Source organism: Leopardus geoffroyi, chromosome C1 (assembly GCF_018350155.1).
Source record: "Leopardus geoffroyi isolate Oge1 chromosome C1, O.geoffroyi_Oge1_pat1.0, whole genome shotgun sequence".
In the NCBI taxonomy this organism is placed as follows: Eukaryota; Metazoa; Chordata; class Mammalia; order Carnivora; family Felidae; genus Leopardus; species Leopardus geoffroyi.
In genome coordinates, this window is record NC_059328.1 from 20202031 (window position 1) to 20226185 (window position 24155).

At 51.6% G+C, this 24155-nt stretch overlaps 2 protein-coding genes across 3 annotated transcripts; one reads left to right on the plus strand and one right to left on the minus strand.

Annotated features, from left to right (window-relative positions):
• The first annotated feature begins 236 nt into the window (after positions 1–236).
• Positions 237–12023, plus strand: NUDC (nuclear distribution C, dynein complex regulator). The gene is made up of 9 exons (XM_045476224.1): positions 237–450; positions 2763–2840; positions 8361–8564; positions 8643–8708; positions 9487–9606; positions 9683–9877; positions 11038–11121; positions 11216–11334; positions 11752–12023. The coding sequence occupies exons 1-9, from the start codon at positions 370–372 to the stop codon at positions 11801–11803; spliced, it is 999 nt and encodes a 332-aa protein (XP_045332180.1). The 5' UTR covers positions 237–369; the 3' UTR covers positions 11804–12023.
• A 1063-nt stretch (positions 12024–13086) lies between these two features.
• On the minus strand, positions 13087–21403 carry KDF1 (keratinocyte differentiation factor 1). 2 transcript variants are annotated; one of them, XM_045476221.1, is made up of 4 exons: positions 21281–21403; positions 14980–16047; positions 14449–14523; positions 13087–13896 (listed from the first exon to the last, which is right to left on the minus strand). In XM_045476221.1, the coding sequence occupies exons 2-4, from the start codon at positions 16013–16015 to the stop codon at positions 13814–13816; spliced, it is 1194 nt and encodes a 397-aa protein (XP_045332177.1). In that variant the 5' UTR covers positions 16016–16047; positions 21281–21403; the 3' UTR covers positions 13087–13813. The 2 variants fall into 2 exon arrangements, with proteins under 2 accessions (XP_045332177.1, XP_045332178.1); XM_045476222.1 differs by having other exon boundaries at positions 21221–21330.
• Between the last annotated feature and the right edge of the window lie 2752 nt (positions 21404–24155).

Below are 24155 nucleotides of genomic sequence, written 5' to 3' on the forward strand. Positions count from 1 at the left end.
GCCAGATTTTAGTTCAGGGTTTTCTGGAAGGCTCCAAAGCATCTGGTGACCATAGCAACTCACGCCAAACTCCGGGACCCTTGCTCCGCCCACCGCTTCCTGGACGCGCTCGACGATTGGCTCAGCATGTCGACCAATGGTCGGTGAAGCGGGCTGTTTGCCGCGCGGTCAGTGGTCGCGGGCCCGGAGGGAGGCGGGAAGACAGGGCGAGAAGGCGGGCCTGGGCGGTGCGGCGCGTGCGTGTTTCCGGCTCCGCTGCGGAAGGCGGACGACTGGAGCCGTTGGGCCGGACGCGACCCGAAAGAGCAGGGAGAACGCGGGACGCGAGTGCGGAGCTGGGAACTCGGAACGTGGCTAGAGGCAGGCGCGATGGGCGGAGAACAGGAGGAGGAGCGGTTCGACGGCATGTTGCTGGCCATGGCGCAGCAGCACGAGGGCGGCGTGCAGGAGGTAACGGCCCGCGCGGCGTCGGCCTGGCCTGGTCCTGAGGCGCTCGCCAACCCGCGCGGTCCTAGCCACGCTTACTCCACTTCTCTGTTTTCCGGGGTCGAGATTCACCCTTGGGCCTCGCGGGTTCCTGGGATTCCTCCTACGTCCTCACTGCGACCCAGCTTCCGGTCTGGCCTCCCCTTGGCACTTAGGGCCCCATTCGTTTCTGTCCCGGGCTCCCGTCCCCGCCTAGTATCTAGCAACTCCGTGTCTTAGCAACTCCGGCGTCTCCGAACGCGGTCCTGGAAAACCCGCTGCCCTCTCCCTTAACCCGTCCCCCAGTCTCATACATGCTTCCGGCCTCGTTTTCCGTCTGATGGCCTCCCCCGAAGAGCATTTCTTAGGATGAAGCATCCTATACGTTGGGATTTGCATCTAACAAGACCTGGACCGAGCTGGCGAATGTGTGTGTGGGGGGGAGGCGGTGGTGGTGGAGGTGGGGCGGGGTGATGTTAGCACGTGGTCCCTTTAGGCCGTGAATGGGGAGTAGGAGGCCTGGGTTCACAATTTTTTCCAGCACCTACCTACAAGGGACCTTTCCACGCCTCCAAGCCTCAGTTCCTTTGTCTTTGAGATAGAGCTACAAGTCCCTTAATTTCTGAATCTTTGTTGGACAGGAAAAGTCTCGAAGGACAGTAAGGAATTCTCAGTAGTCCGGTTTGTTCATTCAGATACTTCTCGAGTGATTGATGTGTGCCAGACACTCACCAGACTGGGTCCTGGGCATATAGATGTGAGCAGAAATCTGTCCTGGCCCTGATGGAGCTTAAAACTTTTCAAAAGCATAATTCATACATAGTGACTGCATAATAACACATAGCATATGAACGATAAGAACCAACTGTTACAGATTCTGGAGTTGTTTTTTTGGGCCAAAAACGTGGAAAGTTAGAAATAGAAAAGCCTATCAAGATTGGTTCCAGAACTCTCATTCTGTAAAGAAACCAAAGGAACTTGCCTAAAATCATCCAACAGGTTCCTGACCAGACAGGACCAGACTCCTTGGGCCATTGTGCTTTCCACAGTCCATTGCTGATTCTTTGTCTCACTGGGAACAAGTTTTCTTTGAGCTTTCTATTCCCATTCTTTTACCCAGGTGCCTGTGGAGACCAAGGACTCCTAAGCCTTTTGAGGTGGGAAGAGAGTTACTAATTTGCAGGTGTGAAAGATTCCCTTCCTCATCCTCCTGAATTGTTGACATTAGATTTGGGAACAAGTTCATTTTTGAGTGAATCAAAAAAGTGTCTAGAAGTAGAAATTGAAACCATGAAGATATGAGTGGTTCTAAATCTGATGCTAGAACTTTTGGGCAGATAAAAGCGCTAAGGTGCTAATTCTTGCTCACTGTTAGATCATTTCATTCAGGAAAAGTTTTACTGAGCATAAACGCTGAGCCTGGTGCCAAGCTTTGGGGATGTAGACAGAATAAGCCATAGTTCACTCTGGCAGGAGGTCTCTTGCTCTGCAGGCTCTGTGCTGACAGCTCAGAGCCTGGAGCCTGCTTCGGATTCTGTGTCTCCTCCTCTCTCTGCCCCTCCCCCACTCACACTCTGTCTCTGTCTCTGTCTCTCTCTCAAATAAACATTAAAAAGAAAAAAAGCTATGGCTTAATATAGGAGGTCTCTTGCTCTGGGTCAGGCGCTACTAAGGGCCCTCACCTCCATTATCTCATTTGATCCTCACAGGGTCCCTAGAAATAGGTCCTGCTGCTGTTTCTGTTTTAGAGTTAAGAAACTTCACCAAGATGACAGAGCTAATATGTATCAGTCTGCTCTTCAAACTTGTATTCTTAACCATTTGGATACCCTGGTGTACCAGTCAGAGTTAGCTGGTTTTAAACTTCTCTGAAGTGGCTTCATATACTCCCCTCCTTCCGTCTCTGCCCTAGTAAACTCAGCCAGTGCCAGTCTGGATGGACTTTTACTTACTGTCTGGAGAGGAAAGCTGGGCCTAGATGTTTCAAGCCCTGGATTGAGAGGAGTGTTCTATATCCTTAGGCTCCTTCTAGACCCACAAGCAATATGAAACCCATGTACCCATAGAGAGGAGAAATGAGAAATCTACCTTTCAGGCAATCTAAATAAGGTTAAGTTAGGCTTCCTCGTGGAAGTGACTAAGGTAGGACCTGTTAGGGAGGCTGTCTCCTCTGATGAGAGGCTTGGGGTAAAACAGTCAAGTCCCAAGATCCCTCCTGGACAAGAAACCGATTTCTGTGCAGTCAAGGGGCTCCCGTTGTGGCATCTCCACAGCTGCAGTCTCCTTCTGTCTTTCAGCTTGTGAATACTTTCTTCAGCTTCCTTCGACGCAAAACAGACTTTTTCGTTGGAGGAGAAGAGGGGATGGCAGAGAAGGTGAGTGTTGGGGCCTGCTGTCCCTTGGGAAGCTCTGTCTCTTCAGAAGAAAAGCTCCCCTGGTCTTCTTTTGGCGTAATAATAGCCTTCAGCAGAAGTAAAATGCCAAGGGTGAAGAGTTGGGGATGGGAAGCAAGCTGTCGTTTATTGAAGCCCGTTTCCTTGCCAGGTGCTTTATCTGCCTCTATTTCCCGTGATCCTTTAGCAGTTTGAGAAGGACAGGTGTTACTATTCCCATTTTGCGAATGAGGAAATTGGCTCAAGGGTGTTTGGCACTTTGTCCTCAGTCTTGAGCTAAGTTGTGAGAGAGCCACCGTTGGAACCAGAGTCTGTTGTAAAACTGTCTTCTGCCCTTGACCGCATGCTGCTGGATTCCTTTTCCATTGAAGAAGTTTTATCTAATTACCTACCTGGTGGTGAGAGTGGGCAAATGTTAGAAATTGAGCTTAGAAAACAAATACAGGAAAACTTAAAGCCAACCAATCCCAGTCTTCTCAGATACGGTGACCCAAAGTTCATGGATTTGGGAATTGCATTTTGTGGTACAGGCTCTGAGACCTTGAATTTCCTTCTCATACTTCAGATTGTAATTATATTTTTGAAAATTGGTAAGTTGTGAAAATGTTACCTCACCGAACAATGGTTTTTAGGACATCGATATGGTTTTCGCTTAAAGAGACATAGTAACAAGAAGGAGACATTTTGCAAACTGCTTCCTGTGGTGTCAGGCATCTGACAAGCTAGAATGTGCTATACTGTGTCTTGATGATGTGAGGCTACTCTGTCATAGACACACTGGCTTGAGAGTGGGAGTCCTGGAATCTCAGCCCAGTTGTGTGGGTTGGTTGATTTCCCACCAATTCTCTGGTCCTTTCAGTCTACATGTCTGCAAAATGGAAGAAGGTGGACTTAACCTGTAGGACCCCTTCTGGCTCAAATATTCTTTCTGTGTTAGCGCCAGCACCTCCTGTTTCTCTGCGGGCCAGACTGCCTTATAATAGCATTTGTTCATTCGTTCAGTGAACATTTATTGAACACTTAATGCTTTGTCTGTGGTAGGTATTATGCCAGACCCTTTGGGATTACATAGGTGAATACAGACTGGCCTTTGTTTTCATGGATCTCACGGTGTAGCATGCTGCCCCCACCCCTTAATAAATGAAGAAGTGAGTGTTCGGGCAGAAGCCCTAGGAACATTAAATGGGGGGACTGCCCTAGGTTGGGGGCTCAAGGAAGACTGAGGAAGCGGTGCTTGAGGTATGAAGGATGATTAAGAGATAGCTGGAAGAAGGGAGAGCGGTGAATAAAGAAGTGGTGTCTCACAGGTATGGGGGTGATGGTAGCTGCCATGTATGGTTGTCTGCTGGTCCCGTCTTAGACCTTGTCATGCTCCTTGGCTCTTTGTTCACTTAGATTCAGCTCTTCCCCAGGAGGTGGGTCAGACTCTCGGGCAGGCAGAAACCTGTCCAGCCTTCCCACCTGGTCTCCATGTGTAACACAGTAACTCCTGGGTATTGAGTGCCTACTGTGTACAGGCCACCAGGTACATCATTTTTAAGTGCACCCGTTAGGAGCAAAGGCTCTGGAATCAGGTAGACGTGAGTTGGAATTCCAGTCTCCCCCTCCATTTCCTGCTTTACCACTGTGTGGCATTGGGTAAATCACATTTTTTCTGAGCCTCATTTTTCGCAGCTGTAAGGGGGTCTAAATCCTTATCTCATAGGGCTGTTGTGAGGATAAAAAGAGGTAATGTAGATGAAGTGGCTGGCATTTGAGAATCAAGTTCATGGTCCTTTTCTGAACCTGTTGGAGCCAAAGCAATCCCACTTCTGGGTACATACCCAAAAGAATTGAAAGCAGGGTCTTGAGAGATCTGTACACCCGTGTTCACAGCAGCACTATGCACGAGAACCAAAAAGTGGAAGCAATCCAAGCATCCACTGATGGATGAATAGTGTCATATATACATATGATGGATCTAATAGAATATCATTCAGCTTTTCTTTTCTTTTTTTTTTTTTCAACGTTTATTTTTGGGACAGAGAGAGACAGAGCATGAACGGGGGAGGGGCAGAGAGAGAGGGAGACACAGAATCGGAAACAGGCTCCAGGCTCTGAGCCATCAGCCCAGAGCCCGACGCGGGGCTCGAACTCACGGACCGCGAGATCGTGACCTGGCTGAAGTCGGACGCTTAACCGACTGCGCCACCCAGGCGCCCCTATCATTCAGCTTTTCAAAGGAAGACGCACAGGAGCACTTCTTGAATGATTTAATTTATGTGAAGTTCTAGAACAGGCGTATGTTTTCTCCTTCAGATGTTTTAGGGTACCCTCGCCATGGTAAGGTTAAATATCTCCTACCTCTCAGTGTCTCTTCTTGCCAGGCTGGTGGGAACTGCTCTTTACTCCCGATCACCCAGCCTTGGTCAGGGAAAGCCTGTGTTCAGGTCTGCCCGCTTAACAGTCTGGGGCCTGTCATCTTCCTTTTTTTTTTTTTTTTTTTTAAATGTTTATTTGTATTTTGAGAGAGAGCGCTTGTGCAAGTGTGTGCACGCACCTGTGCATGCGCGGCGAAGGGGCAGAGAGAGGGAGAGAGAGTCCCAAGCAGGCTCCACACTCAGCACAGAGTCTGTCTTGGAGACTGATCCCACGACTGTGAGATCATGAGCTGAAATCAAGAGTCAGAAGCTCGACCGACTGAGCCACCCAGGTGCCCCTGGGGCCTGTCTTGTAGAATTAGCCCAGCTGTCCTCATCCTTCCCTGCTCTGCTGGGCTGTGGCTCCCAAAGATGTGTCTGGTAACAGATGCTTGGCTCTCTGACAGCCTCCTGGTTGGCACCATAGAGTAGGCTCCACACCCCCAGGGGTCTCTGCCTGGGGTTGAGCCTGGGTAAAGCTGGTGGGAGGAGATTGGGAGGAGGGGTCAGAGACTGCTGTGATTGGCCTTGGCTGTGCCTGGTGGTTCAGCTCTGCCCTCACCTAACCTCCAGGAGCTAGGAAGGAACAGGACGAATGGGATGTAACATGATTCACTGGAGCTGGGAGAGGGGAGGGCCCTGCTCCCGCCTCCCCTTGGCCACTGGTTGGCAAATGGCTTGAGTTCAAGGTCTTCCCGATTAGGGATTTGGGACCAAGGCCCTTTGGTGGAACAGCCTTCGCTGGCGTAATTGTCCCATGACTGATTCTATTGACAGCACAATGGCCTTCAGGTGACTCCCTTCTCTTTCACACACACTCCATTTTGTTAACCCATTTGGTTGGGGGATGCTTTTGTAGAGTGTAGAACTACTGCCATGTGGCATGAGGTTGGGAGTTTGGGGGTAGCCGGAGGAACTGACATCAAATGAATGAGAAGCCACGGGGCATTTGGTAGAACCTAGGTCTAGGAGCCCATGGGTGACTTGTGACCCTGAGCCCCACCTACGCCCCTCAGCTCTTGCAGACCCCTCCTTCCATCCAGCTGTGGCTCAGAGATGTTTGGAAGGTGGTAAATTGACCACCGATCATGTGCTGAGTGCCCGCGAGGCCTCTTCCAGATGTGTGGACAGACACAGGTGGGTTTCCTGAGTTGGGTATGTTCTTGGGCCTGCTGAGGGTGAAGAGACACTGGAGCTGATCCTGGAGGATGAACAGGAGATTGCCAGGTGACCTGGGAGTAGGGACAAGGACATTTTAGGCAAAGAACAACTTATGCAAGATTGTTTTTGGTAATAATGACATAGAAGCACAGAGTGATGACCTCAGGTCACACAGGTAGAAGTAGTAGTCCGGGAACTCCAGTCTAGGTGTGACTGTCGGGTATGCTTGAGAATTGGGCAGGAGGGCTTGTTAAAAAGACAGGCTGCCGAGCCCCACCCGGAATGTCTGATTCAGTAGGTCTGGGGTGGGACTGAGGTTTAGCATTTCTTTATTTTTTTTTTTATTTTTTTTTTATTTTTTTAAAAAAATTTTTTTTTTTCAACGTTTATTTATTTTCGGGACAGAGAGAGACAGAGCATGAACGGGGGAGGGGCAGAGAGAGAGGGAGACACAGAATCGGAAACAGGCTCCAGGCTCTGAGCCATCAGCCCAGAGCCTGACGCGGGGCTCGAACTCGCGGACCGCGAGATCGTGACCTGGCTGAAGTCGGACGCTTAACCGACTGCGCCACCCAGGCACCCCAGGTTTAGCATTTCTAACAAGTTGTGGGTGATGGTGGTGTTGCGGATGTGGGGAACCACATCTTGAGACCTATTGGTATGAATAGGTGGGCCATCTCTCCCATTGTATTTTTAAAAAAAAAATTTTTTTTTTTAATGTTTATTTATTTTTGAGACCGAGAGAGACAGAGCATGAGCAGGGAAGGGGCAGAGAGAGAGGGAGACACAGAATCCGAAGCAGGCTCCAGGCTCTGAGCTGTCAGCACAGAGCCCGACGTGGGGCTCGAACTCACGGACTGTGAGAGCATGACCTGAGCCAAAGTCAGACGCCCAACCGACTGAGCCACCCAGGCGCCCCTCTCCCATTGTATTTTTGTAGGGGAGAACATACTTGTCCCCACCCCTAACCGGCTGACACTGGATTAGCCTCAGTCGGGCAAGGGGTGTTAGGAAGCTAACACTGTGTATGTGGCTGTGATGTGGCAAGGACCGTGCCAGCGTCTTGGTAAGCATTTGTCCTATTCGATTCTCGTGACAGGTGAGAAAACTGGGGCTTAGAAAGTGTCAAAGTCATTCACTTGTCCAAGGCCACGCAGCCAGCTAGTGACAGTGGCAGTAGTATTGTGGTAGCTCTTGGGCAGCAGGGAGACCAGCTAGCAGGATATGGGTTGGGAAACATTCTGGGAAAGCACAGTGGGAGAGGAAGGATTTGACGTTGGTAGCTCTCGGGCTGAGGAGAGGAGGAGTCTAGCCTTTTCCCTCAAGAAAGCTCTCTCTGGCTTCCTGCTAATGTGGTGATTCTGGATGTGTTGGCTGAGTTGCTGCTGTCCTGGAGACAGGTACGCATGGGGAAGAGATCAGTCAGGGAAGCAGGTCAGTGCAGGCCTGCAGGCTCAGGAAAGGTCTCTTGGGCGGAGACTGGAGTTCTGTTCATAACAGCCCTGCTCTGTAGGGAAGGACCTTCTGAGCACTTACCATTGGGTCTGCACAACAGCCCTGTGAGGTATAGGGATTCATCCTCACAGGTGAGGAGTCTGAAGCTCTTACAGGTTAAGTTCTTTGCCAAAAATACAATAGCTAGTGTGTGACAGCTTGGGTTAGAACTCAGCCCGTCTGGCTTCACTGTCGTGTTCTTAGTCACTAGACTGTGTGTTTTTTAAGTAACCACTGTTTATCGTGCCAGGTACTTTGCAGCTGTTCATTCGAGTTCTGAGATAGGTGTGTACAGTGTCCCCCCCCCCCCATTGTATAGATGAGGAGCTTGGGTTCTGAGTGCAGTGCCTTTGCCCAGGCACCCAGCAGATAGAGGCGGGACTGGACTCCAGGCCTTGGGATACTGGCCCCAGCCCCAGTGCCTCCTCGCCTTCTGTCCCTCCCCCAGCTCATCACACAGACCTTCAACCACCACAATCAGCTGGCGCAGAAGGCCCGGCGGGAGAAGAGATCTCGGCAGGAGAATGAGCGGCGGGAGAAGGCCGAACGGGCAGCCAGGCTGGCCAAGGAGGCCAAGTCAGATACCTCTGGGCCCCAGATCAAGGAGCTGACAGATGAGGAGGCAGAGAGGCTGCAGCTGGAGATTGACCAGGTAAGAGTGGGCTCCCTGCACCCCCATCAGCACCGGCAGCGAGGATGCTCTTGCCAACTGCTGTGCCCTTCACCACAGAAAAAGGATGCAGAGAATCATGAGGCCCAGCTCAAGAATGGCAGCGTTGGCTCACCAGGGAAGCAGGTGAGTTGGACTGGGGGTGCCTAGTCAGGGGCTTGGAAACTTCCAGGGACTCTGTAGCCTTTCCCCATGTCTCGGATGCTTTCCCCTATGCCCTTTCCCTCAGCTTTGGGGGTCCTCCCCATCCTTCAAGATCCCACTCCTAGACATTGGACCACAGGATTGGGTTTAAAAAAAACCTACTGGTCTTAAAGCCTTGGCAGGAGAACCTAAGAGCCAGAGAGCGCAGTGCTTAGACAGGTATCATTTGGGTGGGCTGGGGTTTGTGGGCCCAGCCTGGCCCTTTGCGGCGATATATGTGGGGGATGTGCCCCTGGGGCTCCTCCCTCTCAAGTCCAGCTTCCCAAACAACGCTTGGGCATTCATTTGTCTTTCCAGAGTTTCTGGTCTGACAGTAGGAGTCTCAGCCCCACAGACACAGAAAAAGAAAATTGATCATTTGGCAGCCTGGTTTTATTTTAGAACCCTGTTCATAGCCACCTTGTGACCTTCTGTTTTGTGCTGGGCTTTCTTTCCAAGTCCCTTGGCTTGGATCCCCAGCTAGGTTCCATGGGTCCATCTCTGACTGTCACTGTTCACCAACTGTGTCCTTTGTCACATGGTATGCTGCTTGTCTCAGAGATCAGAGCCATTTTTTTACCTCTGGCTCCCAGTGGGCCCTGGAGTGGGCAGGGACCAGGTCTGTTTCATTTTGCGGCTGTATGTCCAGTGCCATCCCTGGGCCTGGCTCAGCGGGGTTCAGTCTGTCAGGTAAGTAGCTGAGCACCCCAACTGTGAGCAGGAGGCTGAGGAGGACGAGGAGGAGGAGGATGAGAAAGACAAAGGGAAACTGAAGCCCAACCTTGGCAACGGGGCCGACCTGCCCAATTACCGCTGGACCCAGACCTTGTCGGAGCTGGATGTGAGTGGCCGGGGCTCGGGTTAGGAGGTTAGGGAGCCAGCCTGGGGCTCCTGCTGACCTCCCCTGCCCCATGCAGCTGGCGTTGCCCTTCCATGTGAACTTCCGGCTGAAGGGGAAGGATGTGGTGGTGGACATCCATCGGCGGCACCTCCGGGTGGGGCTCAAGGGGCAACCAGCGATCATTGATGGGGAGCTCTACAACGAGGTGAAGGTGGAGGAGAGCTCGTGGCTCATTGAGGACGGCAAGGTGGTGACGGTGCATCTGGAGAAGGTGTGAGCGGCCTGGTCTCCTGGTCTGAGTCCTGATGGAGAAAGGAGGGAGGGTGTCTGCTCATTCACTCAGGGACCATGCCGGGGGCCTAGTGGACACATTTAGTCTGCACAGGACTTTCAATGTAGGTCTGTCCCATTTTATTTTATTAAAAAAAAATGTTTTTACGTCTATATTTAAGGGGGAGAGAGAGAGAGAGAGATAGCATGTGAGCATGGGAGGGGCAGAGAGAGAGACCAAGACAGAATCTGAAGCAGGATCCAGGCTCTTAGCTGTCTGCATAGAGCCCAGCATGGGGCTCGAACTCATGAGCTGTGAGATCATGACCTGAGCCAAAGTTGGACGCTCAACCAACTGAGCCACCCAGGTGCTGCGCACCCCACCCCTTTTTTTAATTTTTGAAATTTTTTTTTTATGGTTCGATCTAAAATTCCTATTTTAGAATCAGGAAAAGGGCAGTTCAGATTTGCCCAGGCTCCTACCTCTAGGTAGGGATGGAGTCACGATTGAGTCTTTGATACCAAAGCATCTTGTTTTACATTAGGTTTGTACATGCATTCAATGCAGCAAATACCTGAGTATGTACTATGTACCAGACACTGTTTTAAGTGCTGGTGAGAGAGCAATGAGCAAAACATAGAAAATTGCCTTCAGGAAGCCTCGCCTCATTCCCTCAGAGATGCGACACAGACACCAGTAAATAAATGTAGTCCCTGTAAAGTGCCATGAGTCAAAGGAAAGCTTTCCATGGCACGTCAGGCCTGTCCCAGCCTACCTGCCTTTCACTCACCTCTCCCATGTCCTTGCACTAGCTTCTCCCAACTGGAATGTCCTCTCTTGCTTTTTCATCTGGTGTACCATGTGTCCCTCAGGCCTAGTCCTGGTGCCACTCTAACTTCTGTCCCTCCACCCTGGATGAATAGCTCCCTCTGCACTTCATTTTTGCCCTGATGACACTGATTTGTAACTGTCTCCATTTGCTTCCCAAGCCACTGGGGATGGCAGAGGTCTTGCCCATCTGCACCCTAGGTCCCCGCACAGGGCTTTGTGGGTCCCAGGTACAGGATAGAGGAGAGAGTTGGGTTTTGGAAAGGTTGGGGGGTGGTTCCTAGGGTACAGAGTGGCTACCTCCCATCTCCCGGTGGTTCCCTTCCTCACAGATCAACAAGATGGAGTGGTGGAGCCGTTTGGTATCCACTGATCCTGAGATCAATACCAAGAAGATCAACCCTGAGAACTCCAAGGTGAGCCTTAGCTGGTTGTGTTGGGCCTCAGCTGGGAGGTGAGGGCCTAGGTGGCCCCAGAGCTTTACCCATCTTTGTCACTGCCTGCCCTCAGCTGTCAGACCTGGACAGTGAGACCCGCAGCATGGTGGAAAAGATGATGTACGACCAGAGGCAGAAGTCTATGGGGCTGCCCACCTCGGATGAGCAGAAAAAGCAGGAGATTCTGAAGAAGTGAGCAATGCAGAGATGGAGGCTTGGGGGGTGGGGGGGTAGTTCTGGGAGGAAGGTGGGTGTTGGGTCTAGGCCTGGGTGACAGCAGTGAGTGGGTCACTGAGCAGGACACAGGGGCCGCCCTTCCCCTTCCAGAATGAGCCAGCCAGGTTTATGGATTGATAGCCTCAGCTTGCCTACTCTAATCACTTTCTGAGGTTATCTTGAGGGCAAGGCCACCTCAGGGTAGGAAGGGAGAACACAAGCAGTCATTGCCATCTATAGGAAAACCCTGAGGCTCTACCGCTTGCCTGGCCTGGCTCCAAGTTGCTCAGGGTTCTAAAGAAATTAGACCTGTTGTGGGAGGTTGGGAGAAAGGGGCTAAGTTTCCGGGAGAGGGACGGCCTGATGTACCTTCTTCCTACTTTCCTTCCCCAGGTTCATGGATCAGCATCCGGAGATGGATTTTTCCAAGGCCAAATTCAACTAGCCCGTATATGCCTCCCTGAACTCTTGGGGCTGAACCCCAGCCATCCACCTTTTCCTACCCTTCCCTGGGACTTGGGGGCCTCAGGGCTGGGACAGGTATGGGACTGGCCCAGACACACTGGTCCCAGGGCATCATGGGAGAAGGGCTGGGGCCTTGGGGGGGGGGGGTGTCTTATCTTCCCCAGTTGGCCTACTGTTACACATTAAAACTATTTACTCCACCTGTTTTCTCTTCCCTCTGGTCTTTCCCTGGGGGACAGGCCTCTTATTGCTGGTACTGGGGGCTTGGCTTTTAGCCCAGCTTCTGCCATGTGACCTAGAGCAAGTCCTTACACCTCTCTGGGGTTGTTTCTCATTACTTAGAGGGAAAATTAACACAAGGCTTTTAGTCTGTGACTGAGCAAAGGTGAGTTTTTCTGGATACAGGGATCAGAATACGTGTCATATTCTTAAAGGGGCCCATGACTGAGCAGAATTTAAGACCCACTGGAGTTGATTCCGTTTTCATCTCTAAGACAGTTTCTCACTGTGGACATTCTCAATCTTGGAGAGGCCTTGACCTGGATGAGATAGCAGAGCTGAAGGAAAAGGGACAGTTTTGTCACTGGTACTGGGGCCTTGTGGTCACAGTCCCCAAGGGGACCATCTCCGTTTTGTATATTTGATAGGGAGCTGGATAGTTTGCCTAGTTGTCGCTTGCCACAACGTGCCTGTGAGATAATAAGATGCTGTGGGGGGTGAGGTGGATCCTGGATGTCTATCTTGTTCAGTCAAGAATGGGCTGGTGGGTCTGCTTTCTCCTCATTGCTGAGAGGACTAAGACACTCCTGTGTGTGAGGAGTAGTTAAGTAGGATCCTTCTGGACCCAGCTGGGCTCTGATGTCCAAACAAGGGGACCCTACTTCTACCCCAAGCAGGTCAGCTTGCTAACTTTGGGGCAAAACTGCCAAGAGGCCAGCTTCCAGGTTGAGAGCCACAGTTACTAGTCATGTGGCCAAGTTCCTTGAACCCTCTGAGCCCCAGCCTCTTGGTCCATGAAAGGATGACCCCATTCCAGGGTTGTTGGGAAGGTCCAGAAGATCCCAGTGGACCACAGTGCTGTCAGAACCAGGGAGAGGTAGAGGGAGCTGAACTGCAAGTTGGAGGTTGGGTGGGGGCTGACCCATCCTCAGGGATTTGGGGAAACTGCAGGGATGGGCAGTGAACTGGGGCAGCAGGCGGGGGGGGGGGGGGGGGGCTACCTAAGAATCCCTTAACAATGACAAAGCACTTGTTAGACCTTCCTTAGGTACAGAAACTGCTTCTTTATTGGGGAAACCTGACAGGTAGACATTCTTGGTATCATTTTAGCCTTATGACTGCCCCACAACACTGAGGCAGGCTGGGCACCCTATCATGTCTCTTGTGCAGCGGCCAAGCAGATTGAACAGAAAGGACAGTATCTGCTGAGATGACCAGGCCGTCTTCTGTTACCTTTGTCCTTGCAACTGTGGTTGTGTTAGCATCCAGAACACCATCAGCCAAGAAACAATAGAACATAATGTGGAGTGGGCACGGCCCACAGAATTCCAGACAGGCCCTGCCTGCTCCCTAACCCAATCCATTAAAATAAGCTTCTTTGAGCTGTCACCCTCTCCCTCCCCATCACGGGGAGAGGGAGGTTGGCATGTTTGGTTATGGGGTATATGTTAAGGGGATAGAGATAGGATTCAATCCCAGAAGGTAATTTCGAAGTCTTTGCTTTCCATGACCGAGGCTGCCTGAAGACCAGGGGCAGAAAGGAGCAGGCCCAGGCAGGGGTCAGGCCAGCAGGGGATCCAGGGGGATATGGGCACAGTGGCCCAGTGAAATGCACATGGTCCAGGAACCAGTCAGCTGAGGCAGGAGGAGCCACGGTGGCCACTGCTTCTGGTCTCATGGTCCAGCTTCCTCCAAAGGGGGTCCTGCTTCCCCTCTTCATGCTGTGGGCTATACTCCTAGAAGGGGTTGCCACCACTGGGCCTGGTTGGGGTTAGCAGTACACCTGGAGCAGTGGTGCTCCTGATGAATCTGTGTCTGTGCCCTGGAAGGATGAGTCGTGGCTGGCTGGGTATCCTGAGAAGGGAAGAGGAAACAGGTTCAGAGAGGGGAAGGAGCTCATCTAGGTCCCAGGGACAGGGAAAAGCCTGCTGGGAAGGAGCAGAGTAGGACTTGAGCTTGGGTCAGTCTGATCCTGGCTGGGTGACCCACTCGGCTTCTTGACCTCTCTGAGCCCCAGCCTTGCTGTCTGTAAATGGGTAATGACCTCACTCCCGGGGGCTGGTGAAGACCAACAAAACAGTAGCACACAGGGTAGAGTGCCTTTTCAGCACCAGTGGATAGCACCCCTCCCCCCCCCCCCCGCCCCTTCACTGTCCTCCCCAGTAATATGGGCTTAGATGCAGCTTCTGAACCCTGCGTTCAGGGACAGCCCCCTGAATGTCTCCCAAGTGAACCCTTTAAGCCAGCCTGCAGGATTGGGATGGGGTCTGGCTGCTCGGGCTTCTGGTCCCTTTCTGATCCCATGCCCACCCACCCCAGGAGGAAGCTGAGAGGGGAGAATGGAGGGGGGATGCCAGAGGGGACTGTAGGGCAGTGTCCTCTGTACTAGTCAGGTCAGGACCAAACCTGGGGCTCCATAAGGCCTCAGCTTCCTGGCGATGGCATCTGCAGTGGTCTCCTGGGAGATCTGCACTGTGAGTTCTAGGGAGGGAACAGGAGGGGGCAGTAGTCATTATCACATCCTTTTAACCCTAGCCCCCACCAGCTCCCAGCCCGATGAAGGAGGGATCACCTACCCCTTGGCTGGGTCAGAGAAACCGTGTTTAAAACAAAGACACAGGCAGTGTGTGTGCATGTACACACGCATCTGTGCGGTGGTGGGTGGGTAGGGGTTTTGGTTAGGGCAAAGGTCCAAATTCATAATGGGCTCCTGGGTCCTCTTAACCAGGTTAGGCCTGCAAGTTACTCTGGCAGGTGGTAGCAGGGGACAGAAGGAGCCTCTTAGGGGATGCAGAGGAGTTCAGAAAAGGAAGGAAAAGGAGGAAGAGCAGCGACTGGCTGAAGGGTGGACCCACAGTGGCCCCAGACCCCAGCGCAGCCCTCCCTTGGTCAGCACCTCCTCTGCTCTGCCCCTCAGCCGTGTGGAGCTCCACCTACCATCCTGGCTGAGCCCTGAGCCCACCATGGTCTCATGGCCACTGTCAGGGGCGGCAGCAGGGGCAGCACCCCGTGTGGAGCGCCCCTCTGTGGTCTGCGGGCGGGTGCGGCTTTTGCGGGTACTGATGCGAATGATACCACGAACCAGGCGGCCCTCGGCATCCTGCTCATCCAGGTGGTAGTCCTGGGTGATGCTGCTGATAAGGTCCGAGATTTTACTGGTCTTCTCCAGGAACACAGTGTCTGATGTGCACTTGGCCAGCTCGTCGATCTGGTGCACACTGAACAGCTCTGTCAGCTTCTTGAAGATGAGCACATCAATCTCTCGGCTGGACATGGAGCCGCTTCCTATCTCGGGCAGATCCAGGTCCGACTCGTGGAAGGAGTAGTACTCTTCAGAGCCACGGGGGCTACTGGCAAGGGTGCTAGGCAGGCTGTGCCGCATGGGTGGGGGCTCGGCCAGTGGCTCCTTGCAGCAGGAGTCCGCATCAGGGGCTGGGGAGGTGGCACTGCGGTAGGGATATACAGGGATGCCTTTGAGCTTGACGTCAGGGTAGCTGAAACTGCTACCCATGGTTGACTTGAGCCGTTGGCCATCCCGCTGACCAGGAGGTGCACGGTCGGGACTGGGGGGCACTCCATTGTGTTCTTTGGACCAGTTGGTGTCAGTAGCCCTCTCAGGGGAGTCCCCAGCAGACAAGCAGGGGCTGCCACCCCGCACGCAAGCCCCGCAACGCTGGAGGCAATTCCGGCATCGGCGGAAGCAGAAGGCAGCCCGGCACCAGTCCCACACCCAGGGTCGCCAGAGCAGGCAACAGGCCGGGGGCTCAGCAGCAGCCTCAGCAGAGCCGGAAATGAAGGTAAGGCTCTCAGGCCCATGGTGGCCAGGGTCCTTGGGGTCTGGCCTGCGGGTGCGGCGGCTTGGTGGGGGTTGGGATGGCTCATCAAAAGTCTCCAGGCATAGCTCTGTTGGCCGCTCCCAGGGTCCCAGGCGTGGGGGCCCAGATGATGGGCGGGGGTGTCCGGGGCGGGGCATGGCTCATTGCATGATTTGTTGCAGCCAGGCACCTGTAGAGGAGAGGCCAGAAAGGAGTCAGGATCAAGGGTGCAGTTATGCCCATGAACCCTCACCTAGTATCCCTCCCTCCCCAAGAGGAAGTTCTGTCTCTGGTCTAACCTATATGTCAAAATCTCCTGGGACGTCATGCCCATTGGGATGGCTACTATTGAAAAACCAGAGGATGACAGGCATTGAAGATGTGAAGTGGGAATGTTTGTAGAATGGTGCAGCTGCTGTGGAAAACTGTGGCAGCTCCTCCAAAAATCAAACACAGAACTGCCCTATGATCTAGCAATTCCAGTTCTAGGTATACACCCAAAAGGACTGAAAACAGGGACTTAAACAGGTATTTGTATTCCAATGTACATACAGCATTATTTGCAATAGGCAAAAAGTGGAAACAATCCAAATGGCCATTGATAGATGGATAAATAAGCAAAACATGATGTATACATACAATGGAATATTATTCAGCCCTAAAAAGGAATGAAATTGATACGGGCTACAACATAGATAAGCTTTGAGACAAGTGAAATAAACCTGACCCAAAGGACAGATATCGTATGGTCCCACTTACACGAAATATCTAGAATAGTCAAATTCTTAGAGACAGAAAGTAAAATGGTGGTTGCCAGGGGCTGGAGGCAGGGGAAAAGGGGAAGTTAGTGTTTAATGGGTAGAGTTCCACTTTGGGAAGATGAAAAAGTTCTGGAGATGGACGGCAGTGATGGTTACACAACAATGTGAATGTGTTTGATGTCACAGAATTGTATGATTAAATGGCAAATTTTAGGGGTGCCTGGGTGGCTCAGTCGGTTAAGTGGTTGTCTGACTTCAGCTCAGGTCATGATCTCACAGCTTGTGAGTTCGAGCCCTGTGTTGGGCTCTCTGCTGTCAGTGTGGAGCCAACTTTGGATCCTTTGCCCCCTCTCCCTCTCCCCCTTCGTCCATGCATGCGTGTGCTCTCTCTCTCAAAAATAAACATTTTTTTTAAAAAAGGTAAATTTTATGTTATGTATATTTTACCACATAAAAAGAAAAATCCCCTGAGGTATCACTTTCTAGGGAATGGTCTCCCCCAGTTTATTCCCACTGTTGGTAAGCCTACCCAGCACAGAGTCTCTGAGGCTACTCAACAAATGCCTTTCCATGTGACCTGCTACAGAACCTGAGCATTACTACCTTCCCTTTCCCCTCTTCCTTCAATCAGACATGGGGCTGTAACAGTCCCCACGTCAATATTTCAATCTGGCTCAGATTTGCTCTCCTAGCAATATTTAACACCAAGCCCTCTTTTGCTTCCTTTGATTAGACAAGAAAGCCACAAAACACACCTTCTTTCCCTTTCTGACTTGGTTGCTAGCAAACTCAGAGCAAAAACTTCATTCATTCCACAAACACTGAGGCTGGCCCTATGTTAAGGCACTGTAAAACCAAGGATGAATAAACTACAGACCCTGTTCTTGTGATTCACTCATGGTTTTGTAGGGAAAACAGATGCTTAAAAGATCCTAAGATGGAACATGTAGGATATATGAGGCATTATTGGAGCGAATAACTATGCCTCGGGGAGTTAGGGAACATTATGTAGTGATATGTTTGGGAAGGTTCTTGATTACATGTAGGGGTTTCCAAGTAATAAACTGGATTTTCTGTGACATTGATCCTTTATCTTTTTCTCCCTGATTTAATGGCACCGAGGTCGTAGAACTGGTGGTATGTGAGGAATTTGGGACTGAACATCAGGATATCTGTATTCTAGTCCCAGTTCTGGCTCTAACAGACAATGTGCTTTGGACAAATAAATGCCACCTCTCTAATCAGGGCCATGGTCATCTGTCACCCAGGTACTGTTGAGACTCCCATTCTGGCCACTTCCATTTCTTTCTACTTACTGCAGCCAGGGAGAATTTTAGCAATCTGGAGAAACCTGGCAGACACCACTTTAATCAAATGATCAAAATTAACATCACCGATAATGGGATGAACTGACATCATGTGCCTCCTGATACTCTGCACTAAGAAGGATATGACATTACTTAAGTATTTCTGCCAAAAAAACATAACCTGAATATAATCAGGAGGAAACATCAGACAAGCCCAACTTAAGGGCATGACAACTAAATGCAATGTGTGATCCTGGATTGATCAAGAGGAAAAATTGGAAACTGGGTAATGTGGATAAGTGGTAAAATTTATAAGTAGACTGTATATTATTGAATAGTATCATGCCAATGTTAAATTTCCTGGAGTTGATAACTATGGTTATATAAGATAATGCTCTTAAGAAACATACACTGAAGCACTAAGGGGTAAAGGAGCACGATGTTGGTAACCTAATCTCAAAAGGTTCCCAAGAAAATCCGAAGGTTCATGTGTCTCGAGAGAGAAAGGGAGGGAGGGAACGTCAGCCATGGTGGCTAGGTAAGAGGATACAGGAATTCTTTATTCTTGTAATTATTCAATCCACTTCCCCGGCCCCATTCTGCACTCCTTCTCTAAGGAGCCTCCATATCCCCAAGTGGGATGGGAACCTGTCTTCCTACAGCTTTCTGCTGGGCTCTGTCAGCTGGGTCAGCCTTGAACCCATTGTTTGAGGTTAAGCCTGTATGACCCCAAGGGGCAGGGACTGTGTCTGACTCCTTTCTGCCTCAGTGTCAGAACAGGGTCAGATACAGTAAGTGCTTCAGGGGACTGACACATTCTGTGTGGCCTTAGAGTAGAATCAGGACCATGGGGCAGAAAGAAAAAGGACTTCAAGCTCTAGGCTGACCAGAATAGGGGTAGCAGCAGTCTCAGGGAAGGGGGTACAGACAGAGACTAATAGATGACTTGAAAGTCCCTCACAACCCAGACAGGCAAGTGGTTAAAAACCTTTGCCTTGGTTTGAGCAATGTGGGGCTGGGGGTATGGATTCATTCAGTCACTCAATTAACAAATATTTAGTGAAGGCCTACTGAATGCCAGACACTGTTCTAAATTTTGGTGGATAAAACAGGCAAAAATTCCCTAACCTCAGTCAGGAGTCTGCATTCTAGTGAATGAGTTAGTTATTGATGGCTTACATTGTTCTATGTACTGTAAATGTATTAAACCAATTTTCACAACCCTATTTGTTGTTGGTATTATTATTATTATTATTATTATTATTATTATTATATACTATATACCTAGAGGTCCAGATAGGTTAAATAAGTTATCCAAACCACACATCTACTTTTACCCAAGCAGCCTGGCCCAGAGTCTTACTCAATACCTCATCCTATCTGTTACTTGGGAGGGAAAGGGGCAAAGTGGCCAGCTGCCAGCTCCATGGACAAGCCTATACCCACGGAGGGACCACATAGGGAGCCCTCAGCCTTCCAGGCTCAGGCCTTGGATGAGGAGGATGGGTGCGTCTACACTGTTTCAACCACACTGAGCTCTGGGGTATGTAAAACCTTCAAGGGGTTACTGATGAGGGTCTGGATCACTCCTTCTCTACCTCCAAGGCTTTAGGATTTGCTACTATTCATTAAATTCACCCACCAGGGGCACCTGGGTGGCTCAGTCAGTTAAGCTTCCGACTTTGGCTCAGGTCATGATCTCATGGTTCGATTTCAAGCCCAGCATCGGGCTCTCTGCTGTCAGCACGGAGCCTGCTTCAGATCCTCTGTCCGCCCCTCTCTCTGCCCCTTCCCTGCTCACACTCTCATACTCTTTCAAAAATAAACATTAAAAAATAAAAATTAAAAAAAAAATAAATCCATCCCACCAAATATTTATTGAGCACCTACCATGTGCCCAGCACTGTGCTAAATGCTGGAGAAACAGCAGTGAACGGGCCAGAAATAGTCTCCAGCCCAAGAGGGCTTTCACTTTACCTAACACTCAACAATTGTTCTGTAAATGTTATATTTTACAGATCAGGAAGCTGAAGCTCGAAGTGACTTGCCCAGAGACACCCAGCTGGAAAGGGATGGCACAGGATTTGTATTGTGCTCTACCAGACACTGGAGCCCATGTACTTTGTTTTGTGCCACATACCTGGAATGTGGGTGAGATGGAGGTGGGGGGGGGGGGGTTGGAGGGTGGGGGTGGGGAGGGTACTAAGGGCAGTGGCTTGTTTCAGTTTTCCCCACCCCTCTAGGTCCAGAACCCTTCTGAAGTCCAACTTAGCCCATTTCCTCCAGGCTCTATCTTCCGCTGGCTGCTGCTGCCCTCACATCCGAAACCCTAAGAACACTGGTCGTTTGGTTTAGTGAGGGGAGGGCCCCTGCTCCTGTTGTGGCCTGGGACAAGCCTCTTGGCCTCAGTTTTCTCATCTTTAATTAGGGAGAGATGAGTATCTTCCTGGGCCACTGTGAGGTTTAAATGAGTTATTTCGTGCGGGTTTCTTAGTGTGGTGCCTGGCACGTGGGAGGGGCTCGGTCGCCGGGCGCCCCAAGTCACTGCAGGGGCCCGCCCTCCCCAAACTTCTCATTGATGCTCTCTCCTCCCCTAGTCCCTGAGATCACACATACACACACAGGGGTCGGTCTCTGTACCACCCCCCTCCGCCCAAGGTCCCCAGGACAGGCCTCACCCCCGTACCCAGCCTAGTCTTGCACACCCAGCGGAGACGGGCACCCCAACCCTGCTCGGGAAACAGCCTTCGGCTCTCGCCCCCGGCGTCCCCGCACCTTCTATTTCCTGCCCCAAAGGCTCAGCCCACGAATCCGGCATCCGGGGCACCCAGTCCCGGGGCAAGGGAGAACCAGACCCGGGCACTGCCCCTCCGATTGGCACAGCCTCTGCACCAGCCGGGGCCCTCGGGGCGAGCTCCACGCTCTCCAGCTGCAGGGGCCCTCCGCCCGCGGGCAGACGCAGCCCCTCTCCCGCCCTGACACGGTTCCTCCGGGTGTGCACGCCCCCCTCCCCCCTCCCGACACTGCCACCCCTCCCGGGGCGAGCAGAGACCCCCGACCCAGCCAGCTCAGCCCTGAGGGCGACCGCGGCCCCCCCACCCCCATTCTGGCCGCCCAGCCCAGACGCCCGCTCAGGCCGCTCCCCGGCCCGCGCACCCCGGAAGTGGGAGGGTGGTGCCCGAGGAAGCGGCCCCGGGACCCTCCCCCGCCCAGGTGTAGCCTCGGGCGGGGGGGGGGGTCTCTCCGCACCGGCGCCACCCCGGCCCGCGCCCCCACGGGCCCGCGCGGGGCTTACCTGTCCCGCCAGGTGAGCCGCCTCCGGCCGGCCCCTCCCCCCGCCCCCCTCGCCGCTCACCTGGGGCGCAGGTGAGCGTCTCGCGGGAGCGCTGCACGGGCCGCCGCTGGGGACACACTTCCTGCCTCCGCGAAGCGCCGCCGCCGCGCACCTGGGCCAAGGCCCCGCCCTGGGTGCGGGGCGGGCACCGGCGGCCCGGCTTGGGCGCGAGGCCTACGGACTCCGAGCCGGTGCTCGGCCTGGTCTGGTTAAAGGAGGCGGGTAGGGTGGACCGACGCCGAGGCTCAGTCTCCTCTCCTGTTAAACGGGCAGGTGTCCCAGGAGGCTCTGAGCACCTGGGGAGCGCTGGCCGGTCCTTAAAGGCCCAGCTTGAAGGTCATATCCCCTGGGATGCCTTCCGCGGGGGGGTGGGGAGGGGGGTGCCCTTGGCCTGTCTGGTTTTCTGTTACATAGAACAGGTCTCAGTACTTCGTTAGCAGAGTACTCAGCACAGTTTTGTCCTCTGTCTCCTCCTTTTCTGACTTGAGGACAGAGGCTGGTCTTGTTTCCCAATGCCCCTGGTGCCCAGAGCAGGACCTGGCACATACTAGGTGCGCAGCAGATATTCTCAAGCCAGTGAACCGCTGGGCTCCGGTGTCTTCCTTTGCCCTGAGGTAGAATAGGGGGTGTGCGTCATCCGCTCGCTGGTCAGTTCACCTCTATTTGGGGGAATCTGTAGGGGAGGACGACTACCTCTACCCTGGGGCCTCCCAGCAGTGTGGAGGAGGGGGCTGGGCTGTGCAGTCCTGAAGGACACATGACAGAGCAGCAGAGGTCACCAAAATGGGCCATGATTACCCCATCTCATGGAGTCCCTGCAAGAGGCAACATCATTGGGTGCCGAGAAGTCAGGGCTCAGACTATCCTGGGTTCCTGCTCCCCTTAATAACAACCTAATAATAACAATAGCACGAATAAACAAGTGACTTTCACGAAGCATCTCCAGGACTCAGGCTTGCATAGTAGTATTTAATCCTCCCCCTAGTCTGCGAGGCGGGTCAGGTGTTCTCATTCTCATTCTACAGATGAGGAAACTGAGGCTGAGGAAGGGAAAATGATTTGTTCAGGCAGTTGGGAAAATCATGTGACTTTGGGCAAGGCACTTCCCTCCTCTGAGCCTCATCTGTGGAGTTAATAGTACCTCTCTCTCACTGGGAGAATTAAAAAAGATAATGGATGCAAAGTGAGATAAACGATAGGGGGAGAGATCTTTGGGGTAAGGATTGGTAAATGGGAGGAATTCAGCACGGCCTAGGCCTCTTCCGCTCCAGAGGTACCAGATACACAACCTCCCAACCCCGGATGGAGATACTGCCAACTAGGAGAGAGCCCTTTGTCTGCCCTGCTTGAGTTCCAAGCCCTCCCCTTGTCCAGCCAGGATGGAATACTCCTTGGAAGATGATTCCCACAGCAACCGGGGGGTTTCCTTTCCTATCACCTCTCAGGGCACCATCACACACGTGCACACAGTAGGTGCTCAATTCCGGAAGAATTCAATTCCAGAAACCTTCCAGAACAACTCTTCCCCACCACATCTTGTCCACATTCTCACCTGGGGGCAGGTGGCACGTTGTAGCCTCATTTGGAGCCCAGAAAGTGAGTCACGTTGTGTACAGCTGAACATCTGTGTATCCTAAGACCCAGCAAGTCCATTCCTGGGATGCAACCACAAGAATTGCACACATATGCCAGGAGGCATGTATACGAATGGTAGTAGAAATGCTGTTCACAGTATTGCCAAACCGAAAATGCTCAAATGCCATTGACGGGAGAGAAAGAAATGTGGAATAATTACACAACAGTAGCAAATGAATGAAAGACAACAAGGTGGCTGGATCACGCTGAGATGATACTGAGTGCAAAAATGCAGGTTCCTCGGGGTCTGGCTCAGTCGGAAGAGCATGTGACTCTTGATCTTGGAGTTGTGAGTTCCAGCCTCACATTGGTTGTAGAAATTACTGAAAAACAAAATAGGGGTGCCTGGGTGACTAAGTCAGTTAAGCATCTGACTTTGGCTCAGGTCATGATCTCGGAGCCCCACGTGGGGCTCTGTGCTGACTGTGCAGAGCCTGCTTGTAATTCTCTCTCTCTCTCTCTCTCTCTCTCTCTCTCTCTCTCTCTCTCTCTCTCTGTCCCTACCCTGCTTGTGCTTTTTTCTTTCAAAATAAATAAGTAAACTTAAAAAAAATAAAATAAACTTAAAAAAATGCGAGTTCCAGAAGAGTAGAGATGGAAAGGTATCTTTTTTATAAAATTCAAATACAACCAGAACTACTATGGTTAGGTATAATATTGGCTTGAACCCCTATGAAATTGCAGGGTTGTGACCTGTTTTGACCTATAAAAATGGCAAATTCGTAAGGCCCAGCCTAATTTATGTGTGAAAAAACTATTTAAAAACAAAACAAAACAAAGAACAAGAGAATGAAGAACATAAAATTCAGAATAGTGATTACCTGAGGGTGGGATGGGGTGAACCCATAAGTAGGTTTAATTTTTAGTGATGTTCTAGTTCTCGGGTTGGATGATAGGTTTAAGTGCTTTCGCTTTATCATGAATGAATGAAAAAATAGAAATTTATGCTCTAAATAATCAAGGGTGTTGTCCCTTGCAAGGTTCTCAAGGTAACAAAAATGTGAGACTAGAATCTTAGTTTTTCCTCCATTCACTTTTTCATTCTTTTTTTCAAAGGTTATGGTATAATTTGGGGCACCTGGGTGGCTCAGTTGGTTAAGTGACCGAGTTCGGCTCAGGTCATGATCTCACCGTTTGTGAGTTTGAGCCCCTTGTCAGGCTCTGTGCTGACAGCTCAGAGCCTGGAGCCTGCTTCAGATTCTGTGTCTCCCTCTCTCTGCTCCTCCCCTGCTCACGCTCTGTCTCTCTCTCTCTCTCTCAA

Coding starts and splice junctions, on each gene's coding strand:
- NUDC (XM_045476224.1), top strand. CDS start 370: ATGGGCGGAGAACAGGAGGAGGAGCGGTTCGACGGCATGTTGCTGGCC. Junction 451..2,762: donor ACGAGGGCGGCGTGCAGGAG/GTAACGGCCCGC, acceptor TCTGTCTTTCAG/CTTGTGAATACTTTCTTCAG. Junction 9,878..11,037: donor TGACGGTGCATCTGGAGAAG/GTGTGAGCGGCC, acceptor CCTTCCTCACAG/ATCAACAAGATGGAGTGGTG.
- KDF1 (XM_045476221.1), bottom strand. CDS start 16,015: ATGCCCCGCCCCGGACACCCCCGCCCATCATCTGGGCCCCCACGCCTG. Junction 14,524..14,979: donor CTCAGGGCTCAGCCAGGATG/GTAGGTGGAGCT, acceptor TTCCCTCCCTAG/AACTCACAGTGCAGATCTCC. Junction 13,897..14,448: donor GAGGCCTTATGGAGCCCCAG/GTTTGGTCCTGA, acceptor TTCCCTTCTCAG/GATACCCAGCCAGCCACGAC.